Here is a 15,567-nt window from a genome sequence, read left to right on the forward strand (position 1 = left end):
CTTATTCTGAAGTTTCATATAGGTAAAAAGTTTTGTACATGCTTGTCGAGTACTCGGTTGTTTAAAAACGCTGAATACGTATATCAACTTATCAAACACCGCATTACCCGAAATAATCCAGCTACCCGACACAGTCGGACTACCCGTGGGCCCGTCTGTCCCGGGCCCCCGTTCGAGCACGCCCGACTTTACCCGACCCGACCCGACCGCTCGGGTACCCGACACGTTTGATTACCCGCACATCCCTAGTGCGTAATGCCGTTATAACGATGGCAAACTTGTTTCGAGAAGAAGTTAGGAAGAAATTCTGTGGCAAATTAGTGTCGCTAAAAATCGATGCCGCGACTGTATGGATCGTTCATTTTTAGGAATAAATGTTCAGTACGTGGATGAAATGAAACTGGTTCTAAATACTCTAGCAGTGAAAGAAGTTTATACTAGACATACTGCTATGAATATAAAACAAATTTTAAAAAATGTCCTTCTCATAGCACGGAATATCTATACATCATATTTATACGACCGATGACGGATCAAACACGATTAAGCTCGTCAAACTCATAGGGAACGATCATCAAGAAAATTGTAATAGTAAAGACGATAGCGACAGCGAATGCGATAGCGAAAGCGGTAGTTGTAATTTGGTACCTCTTAATGAAACAAATATTAGTGATATGCATGAAGAATATGAATTTTCGCTATCGGATGACCAGGAAATCATTTTAAATAATTTAAACTCGAATGATAAAGATGAGAACGCTGATAAATTAAAATATCAAATTAGATCTATCCGTTGTGCAGCTCACACACTCGAGTTAGCTGTCTCGGATGTTTTGAAAGATGAGAAAACAGCAGCCATAATAAGTGAAGCTAGAGGAGTTTGTAAAAAGTTACGAGCACCAGGAGTGAGAAGTATATTAAAGGCAATGCAAAAGAAGAAACCCATAATAGACTACGCTACACACTGGCACTCAACATTGGATGTGTTGGAACGTCTTGTGGAATTAAAAGAGTGCTGTGACAAAAAAAATAAAGATCAATATTTACATCATCAAACATGGATACAATTTGAAAATCTAGTGCGTTCCCTAACTGCAGCGCGCATTGCGACCAAACGACTACAAGAAGAACAACTTGTGATTGGAGATTTTTATCGAACGTGGTCACGACGTATTTACATTCTTGGCACTTTCTAATTTTAGAAAGTGCCAAGATCCAAACCTCATTGGCATGTAGACTTGTTGAGGCAATGACAGCTCGAGAAAAAAAATTATTTAATAACGATGCTTTCCTGGCAGGAATGTCTTTTGATGTACGATTTAATAACCAGTTAATACGTACTTGGCAATACAAACAAAAAATACAAAAAGAACATCAGACGTTGCGTGATAATAATAACTGTGCACTGAGCAATTCAGCTGCATGTGAAGATGAGTGTGAGGCAGACGATGTTGAGGAAATGTTAACCCATTAACTGCGGGTACTTTTTGTAGACCCAAGCGCTCCAAACGCAAAAAAAAAACGCGATGCTAGTACTTCGACATATAGCTTGGACATCATGAGTATGCCGAGGAAATTTTTAGAATATCCTCGTTTGGATTCCAAAGAATACATTTTAGAATTTTCGAACACAAATCAAAATAATATACAAGAATTATACTCGTTACCCAAAATAGCTTTATCAGTACCTCCGACACAAGTTAGTGCTGAGAGATTATTCTCCTCTTTGAAATGTATATTGTCCTATTTACGCTACAATTTATCTGATCTCATTATTAATGATATTTTAATGCTTAGAGCTAACACCAAATATGTAAATTTATAAATTATGATAAAGGCAAACATTCATCACCAACTGCTGTGCATTTTCATGTATCCTACACTTACTTTTAAATTGCTGTCTAAATTGGTTTACTTATTTTAATTAAAAATACCTTAAAAATATCGTATTCAAAATATCGTAAAAATATAATTAAAAATGTCTTGAAAGTTAGACTTAATGGAATACGAAACCGAAAAAATAACCGTAAATGTTTACTAATGTACCTTCCGATATTTTTATATAAGGGTATAACGTTATACCGGTATTTTTATATAATAGTTCCAATTCTATAAGGGTTATGAAGGTATTACCGGAAAATACCGAAACCTACCATGTCACTAAAAGAAAAACCGAAAAAACACCGGTATCGTAAACTGGGGTGACTTTGCCCGCCGGGTTGATATTGCCCACTTTTCGGAAAAACTTTATTTTATTTTATTGTGAAGTAATTAGGACATATGGTGTTTTGTAATCGATAACAATAATTTCTCCAAGGTCAAACGAAAAATATAATAGCGAATTCAATCATATGGTAATTTTTCAGTCAGAGTAAAAAATTACACAAACAAAATTTTGTTTCCAAGTGAATTTTGTCACCTCCGAACTTTGTGCTGCTAAGAGAAAATAAACCTTAAAATCTCGTACAAAATTATTACACAATGCTGGGACAGGGCCGGGAAAAATATTTTTGAATTCGTTAACAATACACCCGGCCAGGACTGGTACATGGGCTTCATGAGGTGACACAAAACGGAACTGACCGAAAGAAGATGTCAAAATACTTCTCGCGCGAGAGCGGCTGTTGGTGTCGAGACGGTTGTAAAATATTTTGACCACTCAGAGGAAACGTTGGAACGCGTCCCGAAAGCGAACATACTTAATTACGACGAGACGAATCTTAATGACGACCCGGGAACGAAGAAAGCGTGTTTTCGGCATGGAGTGAAATACCCAGAGCGCATTTTAAGGCCTTTTTTAAATAATTTTTTGTTTAAAAACATGTTTTAATAATACTAGTCTTATGTATCCATTAGAATAAGAACGATTGCTCAATCATAACTCAATAATGAGTTTTAGGCATGTTTTCACTGAAAAATTTGACGCGGGCAAAGACACCCCAACTGAGCGGGTGTAACTTTGCCCACTACGTTTTTGGCATTTTAAAAATGTACGTTTAAGTAAAGAATTTGTTTTAAAAGCCTATTTAAATCTACACGCCATCTACCGTATAATAGTATATTTAAAAAAAAATTAATGCACTAGGAGTGTTAAAAAAGTTATTTGAAGTTCAAAAGTGGGCAAAGTCACCCCAGTTTACGGTATTTATTTCGGTTATCGGTACGATGTCGGTTTCAGTATTTATCTGTTTCGGTACGATATCGGTTTCGGTATTTATCTGTTTCGGTACGATATCGGTTTCGGTATAGCTTTCTTGGCGAAACACCGGTATGATCATCATGCCGGTATTAAGTTTCTGGCTTCAACGTGTAGATAGAAAGTACTGAAAGAATGTTTGCCGAAGAGTGGTAATATTGCTAAATCACTCTCGCAGACTCGATGAGGTGCTAGAGCAGTCGCAGTTAATAGGGGAATCCTATTTTATGGGTTCAAAATATAGCAAAATTGAGGAATTTTTTTTAAAAAACTAGCAATTCTATTCATCTGGAATTTCGACCACGTTTTTATGCATCTTTGAAGAAGCTGCAGTTTGTTTATATATTTTTAATAATTTGATGAACCAGAATACCGAAAAGTTCCATGCTTCTTTTGTTAAGAATATTGTCATAAGGAAATAGGCGTAAAATTGGGTTCCATATCGAAACTACACAGTAGAATATTACACATGCAATTTAGCACACATCAGAATAGTGCACAAACAATTTAGAACACATGCGATTTATAGACCACAAACAATTTAGGACACATGCGATTTAGGACACATGCAATTTAACGCACATTTTTTTAGTGCACATCAGGATAGTGCACAGCAAGGTTTCACGCACAACCATCTTCTTGTCGACGTCGACTGTTTCACAGTCAATGGTATTAGTATTGGTTGGGGCTGAATTAGGGCGGGGGCGCGTAAAGCATGGTAGCGAACCGATGGTTTGGGGTTGTTCAAAATGAGACTGCGGTTAGAAGTATCGCGCGATGGGGTCAATATCGCTATTGTTGTCAAGGTCATCATTCTGAACATTTCCCTTTAAACTTTTTGGTGGTCGGTTTTGGTTTACGTAAATATTCGTAAAAAAACATAACTTAACATTAGAATTACCGAGTTTAACACATACTCACATCGGTTCGCCACCATGTTTTACAAGAAGATGGTTGTTTTACAAGAAATCTTGCTGTGCGCTATCCTGTTGTGCACTAAAAAAAATGTGCGTTAAATTGCATGTGTTCTAAATTGCATGTGCACTATATTCTGTGTCCTAAATCGCATGTGTCCTAAATAGTATGTGCACCATAAATCGCATATGTTCTAAATTGTATGTGCACTTTCTTCTGTGTACTATTCTGATGTGTGTTAAATTGCATGTGTAATATTGTACTGTGTGGTTTTGATATGGAGCCTAAAATTGTACAGCAGAAATTAAAGGATCAGACCTTTCAGTTTGAAAACTCTCCACACTTCTCAATAATTTTGTATGTATTTTTTGCTGGTTCACTAATTTGAAGCTACATATGTACACTGTAAAGTGCCGTTACATTTTTCTGTTTCAGATTACCTGGTCTAGATAATTATCATGCACACCAGCGGACGACGAATTTTGCGCAGCGTGATGCACGATCATGCATAACTCCTATATTTATCATTTAAAATTAATAAAGAAAAAACTGTAGCTTCTTCAAAGATGCCTGAAAACATGGTCCAAATTTTAGATGAATCGAATCGCTGGTTTCTTAAAAATAAAAAAAAAATTTGTTGTTTTTAGTCCAAAGAATAGGATTCCACCCTTAAATCGCACTATATGGGTTATGTGGAAATTAAAGCTGCTTAAACTAACTTATCTGATGACAATGCCCAAAATATAGTTACGCGTCAGGAGGCAAGCAATTTGTACAATAAAATGACCGAATTTGATATTTTAAATCTCAATTTAACAATGCGTGAAAATTATGATGAAATGGAAGAGCGAGCAAAACAACTTGTAACAATATATGAATATAAGGCTGTACTTACGAATGGCCTCAGTGGCCGATCGACACGAAGTTTGAGGGGAGGGGTGGGGAGGGTGTGGACCCTAAATTTAAAATTGTTGTTTCGGGAATTTATTAGTTTCCGAGATATTAATAAAAAACTTTTAGTATTTCTGTTCACTTATTTCGACACAACGCATTCCACTTTCCACCTTATCCCGATGTGAGTTTCGAGATTTGAACCAACAACTTGTGGATGCAATCCATCCTATTATACAGGGTGTTACTTTACTGATAGTCAATACTCTAGGGGGTGCTTCTACAGGCCAAAATAATACGAATATATACAATACATTTTTTTAATATTGCACTTCGTTTTCGAGATAATTGGCTTTGAATTTCAGCAAAATACGTATGCAATTTAGGCGCCAGTTAAAAAAAATAATTTGTAAAAAAAAACAATTTTTTATTAATATTTCGGAAACGAATAAATACTCCAAGCTACAAATTTCAGGTTCAACACCCCCTCTTTACCCGTCCCATCAACCCTTGTGTCGAACAGCCACTGGGATCATTCAGAAGTACAGTAAATCCTTGTTATGAGCCCGACGAACGGGGCTAGCAATGGGCTCGTAGCGCGTTATGGACACTATTCTGCTCGGCCAATCGCGCGAGTGAGAAACCACAAGAATGAGTGAGAGGAAACGAAAGAGCCTCTCGCTCGTTCCAGGGTTCCCCCACTCTGGTCCGAAGGATTCCAAGAAATGGTGTGGATAGTCACCGGGCTTTAAACGCGTGGTAGAAACGGGCTCATAACAAGGATTTACTGTATATCCTAATATAAAAGTGAAAATGTTCGAAACAGAGTACGAAAACGCATGTTTGATGAAGAGGATACACCAGATAGGGCACTAACGGCTCGTGATGAATTTGTGAGGTAGCGTCACGAAGCGAGCGAGACACCAAGCGCCTGCGCGGCAACTGCCGAGCCGACCCGAGGTGCAACGGCGCCGTGGCCCAATTAAGTAGTGTTTAACTTTTGTTTGAATGGGTCAGCAAGATGCCGCGTAATTATAAAAGAAAAACTACCAGGCAAGACTGGAACTCTGAAAACATAAAAGAAGCTATCATAAGTATAATTAAGGGAAATATGGGTTACTTAAAGGCAGCCCAAACGCATGGAGTTACCAAGTCTATATTTCAAGATCGCGTTGCTAAAAAGTTTAAGCTGTTTTACGCCAGTATTTTCAGTTATCCAAGAACAAAGCTCAGTTGAACATACTTTGACTATGGAAAGTCGTTTATTTGGTTTTCGATACAAACATCTCCGCCGTTTAGCATTTCAACTAGCAGAAGCTAATAAAATAACTTATAATACTAACAGAACGCAAAAATTAGCTGAAGAAGATTGGATATGTGGTTTTATGAAATGACACCCTGAACTGTCTCTTCGTGCAGCAGAACCCACCTCAATGACACAAGCTATGGCATTTAATAAAGGCAGTGTTGATAATCGTTGTGATTTGCTTAATGAGCTTATAGACAAACATAAATATCCACCAACAACCATTTTTAACGTTGACGAGACAAGTACCACGACAGTACCTAAAAAAACAATCTAAAATTATAGCACTGAATGTAAGAAAACAGGTGGACCTAGTCAGTTAGGCAGAAAGAACACAGGTCATCGATAGCTGCCATCTTCGTCTCTGTTCCAAGATATTACGTTCCTCCATTGTTGATCTTCTCAAAACTTCCCATAAAAACCGAACTGTTGGATGATGCACAGCCAGAAACGGTTGCAATATACTATACAAGTGGCTAGATGCGAGGTGAAATTTTTGTTGAAGAGATCACTTCAACGCCTCTATAAAACATAAATATGATGACCCACCCTTGTTGTTGTTAGATGGTCACACCTGTGGCACGAAAAATCTACCGCTGATTGATAAATCCAGGCAAAACGGAGTCTTTATCTTAAGGGGACTAGGCAGTCAAATTTGGTAAAACTTTAACTTTTTGGGGGAATTAATTATAAGGAAATCAATACAAATTATAACTAAAACTTTCGGGTAATGTTTATTCATGCTATACATAGAATATACATTTTTTTATTATATACACATATATATATACAGGGTGTCCGCGGGAAGATTGAACAGCTGGATATCTCCTAATGTATTGGAGATAAAAAAATAAAAAAAATATGGCGTTGCATGGTTCGAGGGGGCCAATATATTAGCGCAGACGATTTTTTTTTTATTATTATTTTAAAAGATACGATGGTCAAGTTCGGTTTTTCAAATGGAACTATTTTTTTTTGAAGACCTGAGTTGATAGTGCGTTCCAAGACAAATTCAATAAGCTTTAATGTATACACTTTATTTCCACTGGTTTTTAAGATATTGCGCTTGCAAATTTACTGATTTTCACTGCAAGAAACCCCTCTGGAATGGCAAAAACCGGGGGCGGTCTTACTGGCGCCACGGGTGACACTGCCTGTTGAAATGGATACTTACCTGCCAAAGATCTACGCCAGAAATGGCAGGCCCAAAGGCTGGACAATTCTTTTCCGTCAGAAATGCTACTTAGGTAGGTATCGTTACTTTTATTTCGCACTTGCTTCTACGCTCGGATGGCCGGTTCTTTTGGGAGGGATGCAAGTTGGATTGGTTCTGATACAATCTGCTCCCTATGGTTGAAATTTAGTCTAGCAACTTTCACTCCTCCTAACCTAACCAATCCAACTTACATCCCTCCCAAAAGAACCGGCCATCCGAGTGTAGATGCAAGTGCGAAATAAAAGTAACGATGCGCTTCTCGATACCGCAGATGTACCTACCTAAGTAGCATTTCTGACGGAAAAGAATTGTCCAGCCTTTGGGCCTGCCATTTCTGGCGTAGACCTTTGGCAGGTAAGTATCCATTTCAACAGGCAGTGCCACCCGTGGCGCCAGTAAGACCGTCCCCGGTGAAAAACCAGTGAAAATCAGTAAATTTGCAAGCGCAATATCTTAAAAACCAGTGGAAATAAAGTGTATACATTAAAGCTTATTGAATTTGTCTTGAAACGCACTATCAACTCAGGTCTTCAAAAAAAATAGTTCCATTTGAAAAACCGAACTTGACCATCGTATCTTTTAAAATAATAATCGGAAACAAAATTCGTTCGCGCTAATAAATGGGCCCCCTCGAACCATGCAATTCCCTATTTTTTTTATATTTTTATCGACAATACTTTAAGAGATATCGCGCTGTCCATTCCTTAGTGGGACACCCTGTATATATATATATATATATATATATATATATATATATATATATATATATATATATATATATATATGTCGGAGAATACAAAAAAAAATGAATAAATTTAATTAAGATGTATTGTTTATTTCGTTACAATGTTTAAACAGGGTTGAGCAAATAGATAGTCGAACTTTACAATATATTACTAATGCTATTACTAATGACGACATGAAGTCATGAATGATTGAATTGCGAAATTATTTTGGCGCCAATCGAAAACGCAAGCGTCAGACTGTTGGTGGGCGCTTGAATGTAGTCTCGGAAGGGAAACGGAAGTGGTAGTTTAGCAACCGGAAAAGGTTGATAATTTGAATGTGAAATTTAAAAAAGAAAAAAAGGGATGTCATTCCGAAAGAGTTCGTCAGCAAAGACAGTTCAATTTTCCCATCCCGAGAATTCATTAGTTTTCGTTTTAAATAGTGTCATAGTTCATAATTTTGTTAAAAGTAATTTTCTTGAAAGTACATTGTAATAACATTTTCAATTCTTGTTAAAAATCAAATAAAAATGAGACGCTTTTCGAGGAGAAGGGCCAACGTAGACCCCCAATCGCCCTCGGAGGTTTCATCTTTTCCCCCATTTCCGACATATATATATTCGAACTTTATTTTTTTCTATAAAAATTTATAATAATTATTTACAACCAGCAATATTTGATAAATACATTTATAACAATTACCAGGAATATTTTTAGATTTATTATTTGTACGAACAAAAATATGTGATATCGATGTAAAGACTTAATTATAACATACAGGGTTTGTGCGGAAAGTAAGGAGCCTCATTTTTTTTGTGACGCAACGATACAACGCGGAGCGGTGCGACCGGTTGGGAAGAATGAGGGGGACCTTTAGCTATCCAGCGATGCCACGGTGAGTCGCCTCCGAGCTCTTGGAGGGTTAGAACGTGCTTCCACGTGAACCTCTGTGCAGTGACCTCGTCGTAGTTACGATGGAAAAAACTTTAGAACAACGTTATGCGGTGAAGTTTTGTGTTAAGCTCAACAAGACGCCGAAGGAAACATGGGACATTCTTAAAGAAGCCTTCGGGAATGCTTGCATGTCCTATTCGCAGGCAAAGAAGTGGCACAAGTCGTTTAGGGAAGGTCGGGAAAAGGTCACCGACGAGGCCCGTTCTGGACGCCCATCAACATCGCGAACGGACGAACACCTCACCTGTGTGTGCGAATTGCTCAATACAGACCGACGAATGAGTGTTCGTATGATATCGGAACTATTGAACTTGCCGAAAACCATTGTCCATGAGATTGTATCAGAAGACTTGGCCATGCGGAAGATTTGCGCAAAACTTGTGCCCAAAGTTTTGACCGACGCTCAAAAAGTGAATCGCGTGGATGTGTGCGAGGAGCTGAAACAACTCTGTGCGGATGCTCCCAGTTTCTTGGACGACGTTATCACTGGTGATGAGTCATGGGTCTTCGAGTACGATCCAGAGTTGAAACGGCAGAGTGCGGAATGGCACACGTCGACGTCGCCGCGCCAGAAGAAAGTTTGAATGAGCAAGTCCCGCGTGAAGTCGATGGTCATTGTTTTCTTTGATGCTAAGGGGATCGTGCACTACGAATTCGTACCCCCTGGCCAGACCGTCAAAGCTCAATATTACAAGGAAGTGTTTCAAAGGCTGAATCACAGGGTCACCCGCGTCCGAAAAGAGATCCGAGCGTCATGGAAACTGCACCATGACAATGCGCCGTCTCACACCGCCTTTGTTGTCACCTCCTACCTGACCCGGATCAGGGTTGCAACGATTCCCCAGCCACCCTACAGTCCCGACCAAGCCCCGGCGGACTTCTTTTTGTTTCCTCGGTTGAAAAGGGAGCTCAAAGGACATCATCTGGGCACCCTGGAGAACGTCCAAGCTACTACGACCACCGTACTGAACAGCATTCCGGTCGAGCAGTTCCAGGGAGCTTATGCAGCATGGAAATCACGCTGGCAAAACTGTATTGATGCGCAAGGGTCCTATTTTGAGGAATATTAAGTTGTTGTACCTGTCCGATCAATAAACTTTGTAAAAAAAAATGAGGCTCATTACTTTCCGGACAAACCCTGTACAGTGATAATTTAAAAAACTGGATATGATTTAAGCATAATTTTGTATAATTATGTAGAATATTTTAAAAGTATAATGTTAAAAAATTCACAATTCTATGTTAAAAGTTAAGTAAAAAGAGATTTATTAGTGAAATGTTATAAAGGAAAGGTAGAAAAAGAATTTTTATAATAAAACAATATTTAAAAAAATTCATAATTCCATTTTTTATTACAATTTTTCATAATACACTCTTTGAAATTATATAGCATAACACAAACTCCAACAATCTCCGATGCTATTAGCACATAATAGTAATTCAATTTAGTAGATAGTATTTTATAAGTTTTTAATAAACCTATTCTTCGTTCAACATGAACTCTGTACTTAGACAATTTGCGATCTTGTAATAAAATTTGACGAGGTACATAGCCTTTACCCTTTGTAAAGTGGGGTGTTAACACTGTCACATTGCCAAGGTCACAGCTTTGGAGCGACTCGAAGCCGCTGCTCAGTCGAAGGCGTCAAAGAAGACCCCAGTTCCGACTCCAGTTTCAAATCGTGCGTTCTCAGCAAAACCACTGCTCACACTGCATCGCAGTCAAAGTCCAAGGCTCAAGCTCAACTGTCACCCTATAGCTACCCCTGTGATTACTGTACAGAAGACCATTACATTGTAATGTGTCCACGGTTTAGGGAGTTGTCAGTGGAGGACAGGCCAAAAATGATCACATCTACAAGCGTTGCAGGAACTGTTGTGGGAGGCACAAAACAGAACACTGCAAATCAACACACCGGTGCAAAACATGTGGAGGTAATCACCACACAATGCTGCACCTAGCAAATGCTCAGCAAGCTCAACAAAAATTGTCCTCCACTGCTCAATCAACCCGACAAGATGCAGAGAAATCAACGGCATCAACTTCAGCTGAATGAAAAGACGGCGCAGTCGTCCCACCACGCTCATGCTCAACCGCTCAACTGTCAGTCTCAAACTCAGCAGGTCAACGCTCATTCATTCACTCTGCAGCCACTCCCACTTCACGCTCATCGATCACGCTGTTGGCAACTATCAAGGCCCAGCTCATCTCACCGGTGACGTCGTTACCAGTGAGGCTGCTAATAGATACAAGCTCCGAGCTCTCCTTCATCAGGGAGGAACTCATCACTCAACTCAATCTTCAACGGATTCAGTCATCCATCTCGATCTTCGGTATCGGGGGCACCAAAGCTACTCACACTCGAGCAGTCGTTTTCATCACACTCGGCTCCAACTATGACACTTCAACAGTACACATTCAAGCTCATGTTCTCAAGGCGTTAACGTCAAGCTTACCATCTGTCGAAGCACCTCGTCAAGAGTGGCCACATCTCAACGGCATCAAACTAGCCGATTCAGACTTTCTCAATTCAAGGCCCATCGACAGCGTCATCGGTTCAGACACGTACGAGCAAATCACCAAGCCCAATCTCAAGAAGGGAGACCCTTCAATGCCAATTGCCCAGCTATCAATCTTCGGGCGGCTCATTCTTGAACCAATCACTGTGGACTCTGCTTAAATCGCCTCCTCGCATCATTCTGCCGTTGTGCAGCACAATGAGAATACACTTCAAGATCTATTGGCCAAGTTTTGGATTCAAGAAGAGCTCTCGACAGACGCATCCACTCAGCTCACACATGAAGAACAAGAGTGTGAGGATCACTTTCGAACGACACACACTCGTGATTCTACAGGAAGACACATTGTACGCATGCTCTCAAGTCATCTCCAAGGCTATTGGGCATTTCATATCAAACGGCTCACGCATGCTTGAAACACATTCTTAGCAAGCTCAACAAGAACAGCGAGCTTCGTGATCTCTACAAGGGTTCATGAAGGAATATGAGGAGCTTCATCATATGGTAAGAGCACCATCAATCTCACCTAATACTCATTCCATTTTCTATCTCCCTCATTACGGAGTGCTCAAGCCTGACAGTCAATCAACGAAGTTGAGAGTCGTCTTCAATGGATCGAGCCCAACAACCACGGGGCACTCTATCAACGATCTCATGCACACAGGTGCAAATCTCCTTCTCAATATCACCGATGTGCTGTTGTGGATTAGTCAGCACAAGTACATCTTTGCCACGGACGTGACAAAAATGTACCGTCAAGTCAAAATACATGAAGACGATCAAGACCTCTGAGAGTCTCAAGAGAGTGCTCTGGATTGACGACGACTCAAGAGAGATGCCCTACAAGCTTACAACGGTCACATATGGGACCAAGGCTGCTTCACTCCTAGCTGTCAGAGCGTTGCTACAATTGGCTGAAGATGAAGGCCATCGCTTTCCATTGGCAGTGCCGTCGCTCACTCATGCCAGATACGTAGACGACATATTTGGTGGCGCCGATACAGGTGACACACTTATCAAAATCTTTCAACAATTAAAAGACCTGTGCAACGCGGGAGGTTTTCCACTTGCCAAGTGGCATTCAACCCACTCTCCGTTGCTTGATTCAATTTCTCACTCTACCCGAGTTCAAGGCTCAATCATATCACTAGACGACTGCAATACCAAAATTCTCGGATTAGAATGGAACGTTGTCAACGACAACTTTTCATTCTCCTCGAAACCAAGCTCGAACTCACGGATCACGAAACGCCTCATTCTCTCAGAAGTAGCACAAATATTTGATCCACTCGGTTTTCTATCACGAGTCATCATTCGAGCGAAAACACTTTTGCAAGAGTTGTGTTCAAGCTCAATTGGAATGATCCACTGATCATTTCAAGCTCGGGGAATACAGGACAGTGGCTAGACTGCTAAGCCCGGGTAGTTTCATGGTTACCCTGGATTTACGAGATGCATATTACATGATACCCATTGATGAGGCAGATAGGAGTTTTTTACGTTTCCAGTTCGATAGCGAACTTTTCGAGTTTACTTGTTTACCTTTTGGACTTAGCACGGCCCCGTATGTGTTCACAAAAATAATGAAATCAGTAGTTTCATATTTGAGATCGGGCGATTTTGTGGTTGTGGCCTATCTAGACGACTTTCTTCTAATAGGAGATTCTTACACGGAATGTTACCAAAATATAGAAGAGACACACTCGCTTTTGCAAGACTTGGGGTTCATTATACACCACGAGAAAAGTCAAATGACCCCGTCTCAGAAATGCAAATATCTGGGGTTAGTTTTTGATTCGACTCGAATGACAATTGAACTACCGACAGTTAAGAAGGAACAGATACAAGATCTTATTTCTCAGTTCAGTACCACCAGTGCGTGCAAGATACGCGATTTAGCACAATTTATTGGTATTCTCGTCGCAGCCTGCCCCGGCGTTAACTATCGATGGGCATACACAAAGAATTTTGAACGAGAGAAGTATTTGGCATTACTTAAATCCAATCAATCGTACGAGCGTTACATGTCCCTGCCTCATAAAATACAAGAGGATTTTAGAAGGTTGGAGAGTGAAACGGAATACGAGTTGTCTCAAGAAGCATTTTCTGAAATTATCCGAACCTTCTGGAAACCGGATATCGACCTCTTCGCGAGTAGAGCAAATACAAAATGTGAAACATATGTATCCTGGAAGAGGGATCGATGCGTTCACGATAACGTGGAACCCATATTTTTTCTATGCTTTTCCTCCTTCCTCGATCATACTAAAAGTTTTACAGAAAATTAAGAGTGAGAGATCTCGCGGTCTATAGTCGTACCATTGTGGGAGATCCAACCCTGGTTTCCGGTATTCAAGTCTATGTTGGCGGCAAACGCACTGTATTTCCCACCAGACATTAATCTTTTGATGTCTTGCAGGAAGGAACCACATCCCTTTTGGAGGAAAACTACCCTGGTTGCCGGATACTTAGCCGGGGAGCATTCGCTATGAAGGGAGCTCCACCCTCAGCAGTGAATATTATGATCTCCTCTCTCAGTGAGGGATCAATAAAACAATACGGAGGTGCGATTAAGAAGTGGTGGCGTTTTTGCGTGGAAAGTTCGATAAAACCGTCCAAGGGAACAACAACGGAAGTGTTACTCTTCCTGAACAAGGAATCTGAAGCCGGAGCGTCATATGGATCTTTGAACACAGCCAGATCAGCGATTGCGCTATTAACCGGCAGTGATATGGTAGTTTACTCCAGAGTACGGCGTTCTTTCAAAGAGGTTTTTAATATGCGACCGTCAACACCAAAATACAATGTTATATGGGACCCCAAGATAGTTCTAAGTTATTTTACATCGTTACCTGAGAATAGAGAAATGGACCTTAAGACGCTATCGGAGAAATTAGTAACCTTGCTGGCACTCGTTTACAGGTCATAGAATTCAGCCTTTTTCGATAATTAATATTGACAATATTAAGAAAAACACGACAGGTATGAAATCAAAATTCTTAATAGAATTAAGACGACAGGTCTAATAAGGAAACAACCAGTTCTTGTCTTGCCCTTCTTCTTAGAGAACAGCAAGCTTTGCGTAGCGTCCGCGCTAGAGTCATACATAGAAAGAACGACACCCCTGCGAGGTACCGTAGAGTATTTATTTTTATCGTTTAAAAGTCCATATAAGCGGTTACATCACAGACTTTAAGCCGGTGAATTAAGAACATGCTTACCAAAAGTGGTGTGGATACGCAGAGATTTACAACACATAGTACGCATCACGCGTCCACGTCTACGGCACGACGTAAAGGTGTAGATCTCGACACTATCAGAAGAACGGCTGGATGGACAGAAACATCCTCGACTTTTAGTAGATTCTATGACCTACGATTGTGCGATAGAAGTGACCAATTTGTAAAGTCAGTGTTAAGTTCCTTATAAATTTTAATATGTTTAAAAAAGTTTTTTATAAGTGGAAGTATCTGCCCGTATCATAAATACATACAGGCACTTTTCTTTTCAGTATCTATTCAATGCCCCTTCTTCACCGCAACTAGCTTTAACCATCTACATGTTGATCTCGAGGAAGAGGCGCGAAATACAACTACGTAATTAAACGAACTTACCTAAGTGAAGTTCTATCATAATTGTATGGAGCGCCTCTTCTGAGATGATCAATTCCACCCTATATGAATATGCGTACACGAGAGTAGTATAACTAGGTCGGTTCTAGACCACTTTTGAGTTTTGAGGGAGGGGGAAATCCAAATTTGTGTTTGAAAATTTTCAAAATATGTTTTGCGGGCGGCGGCGGCGGCGGCGGATGACATCATAGAGATGGTGGATGGAGTGG

At 40.0% G+C, this 15,567-nt stretch overlaps 2 protein-coding genes across 8 annotated transcripts in view; one reads left to right on the forward strand and one right to left on the reverse strand.

Annotated features, from left to right (window-relative positions):
• Tlk (Tousled-like kinase) overlaps nucleotides 1-15,567 on the reverse strand; it is a 262,049-nt gene that overhangs the window by 183,903 nt on the left and 62,579 nt on the right. The gene's annotated exons all lie outside the window — the stretch shown is intronic.
• On the forward strand, nucleotides 9,047-10,343 carry LOC143371896 (protein GVQW3-like). Its single transcript, XM_076817519.1, has one exon. It carries the CDS (start codon nucleotides 9,227-9,229, stop codon nucleotides 9,788-9,790), a length of 564 nt encoding a protein of 187 aa, XP_076673634.1. The 5' UTR covers nucleotides 9,047-9,226; the 3' UTR covers nucleotides 9,791-10,343.

Source organism: Andrena cerasifolii, chromosome 8 (genome assembly GCF_050908995.1).
Source record: "Andrena cerasifolii isolate SP2316 chromosome 8, iyAndCera1_principal, whole genome shotgun sequence".
Taxonomy (NCBI): Eukaryota; Metazoa; Arthropoda; class Insecta; order Hymenoptera; family Andrenidae; genus Andrena; species Andrena cerasifolii.

Excerpts from the sequence above, each read along its gene's own strand:
- LOC143371896 (XM_076817519.1), top strand. The coding sequence starts at position 9,227 with ATGGAAAAAACTTTAGAACAACGTTATGCGGTGAAGTTTTGTGTTAAG.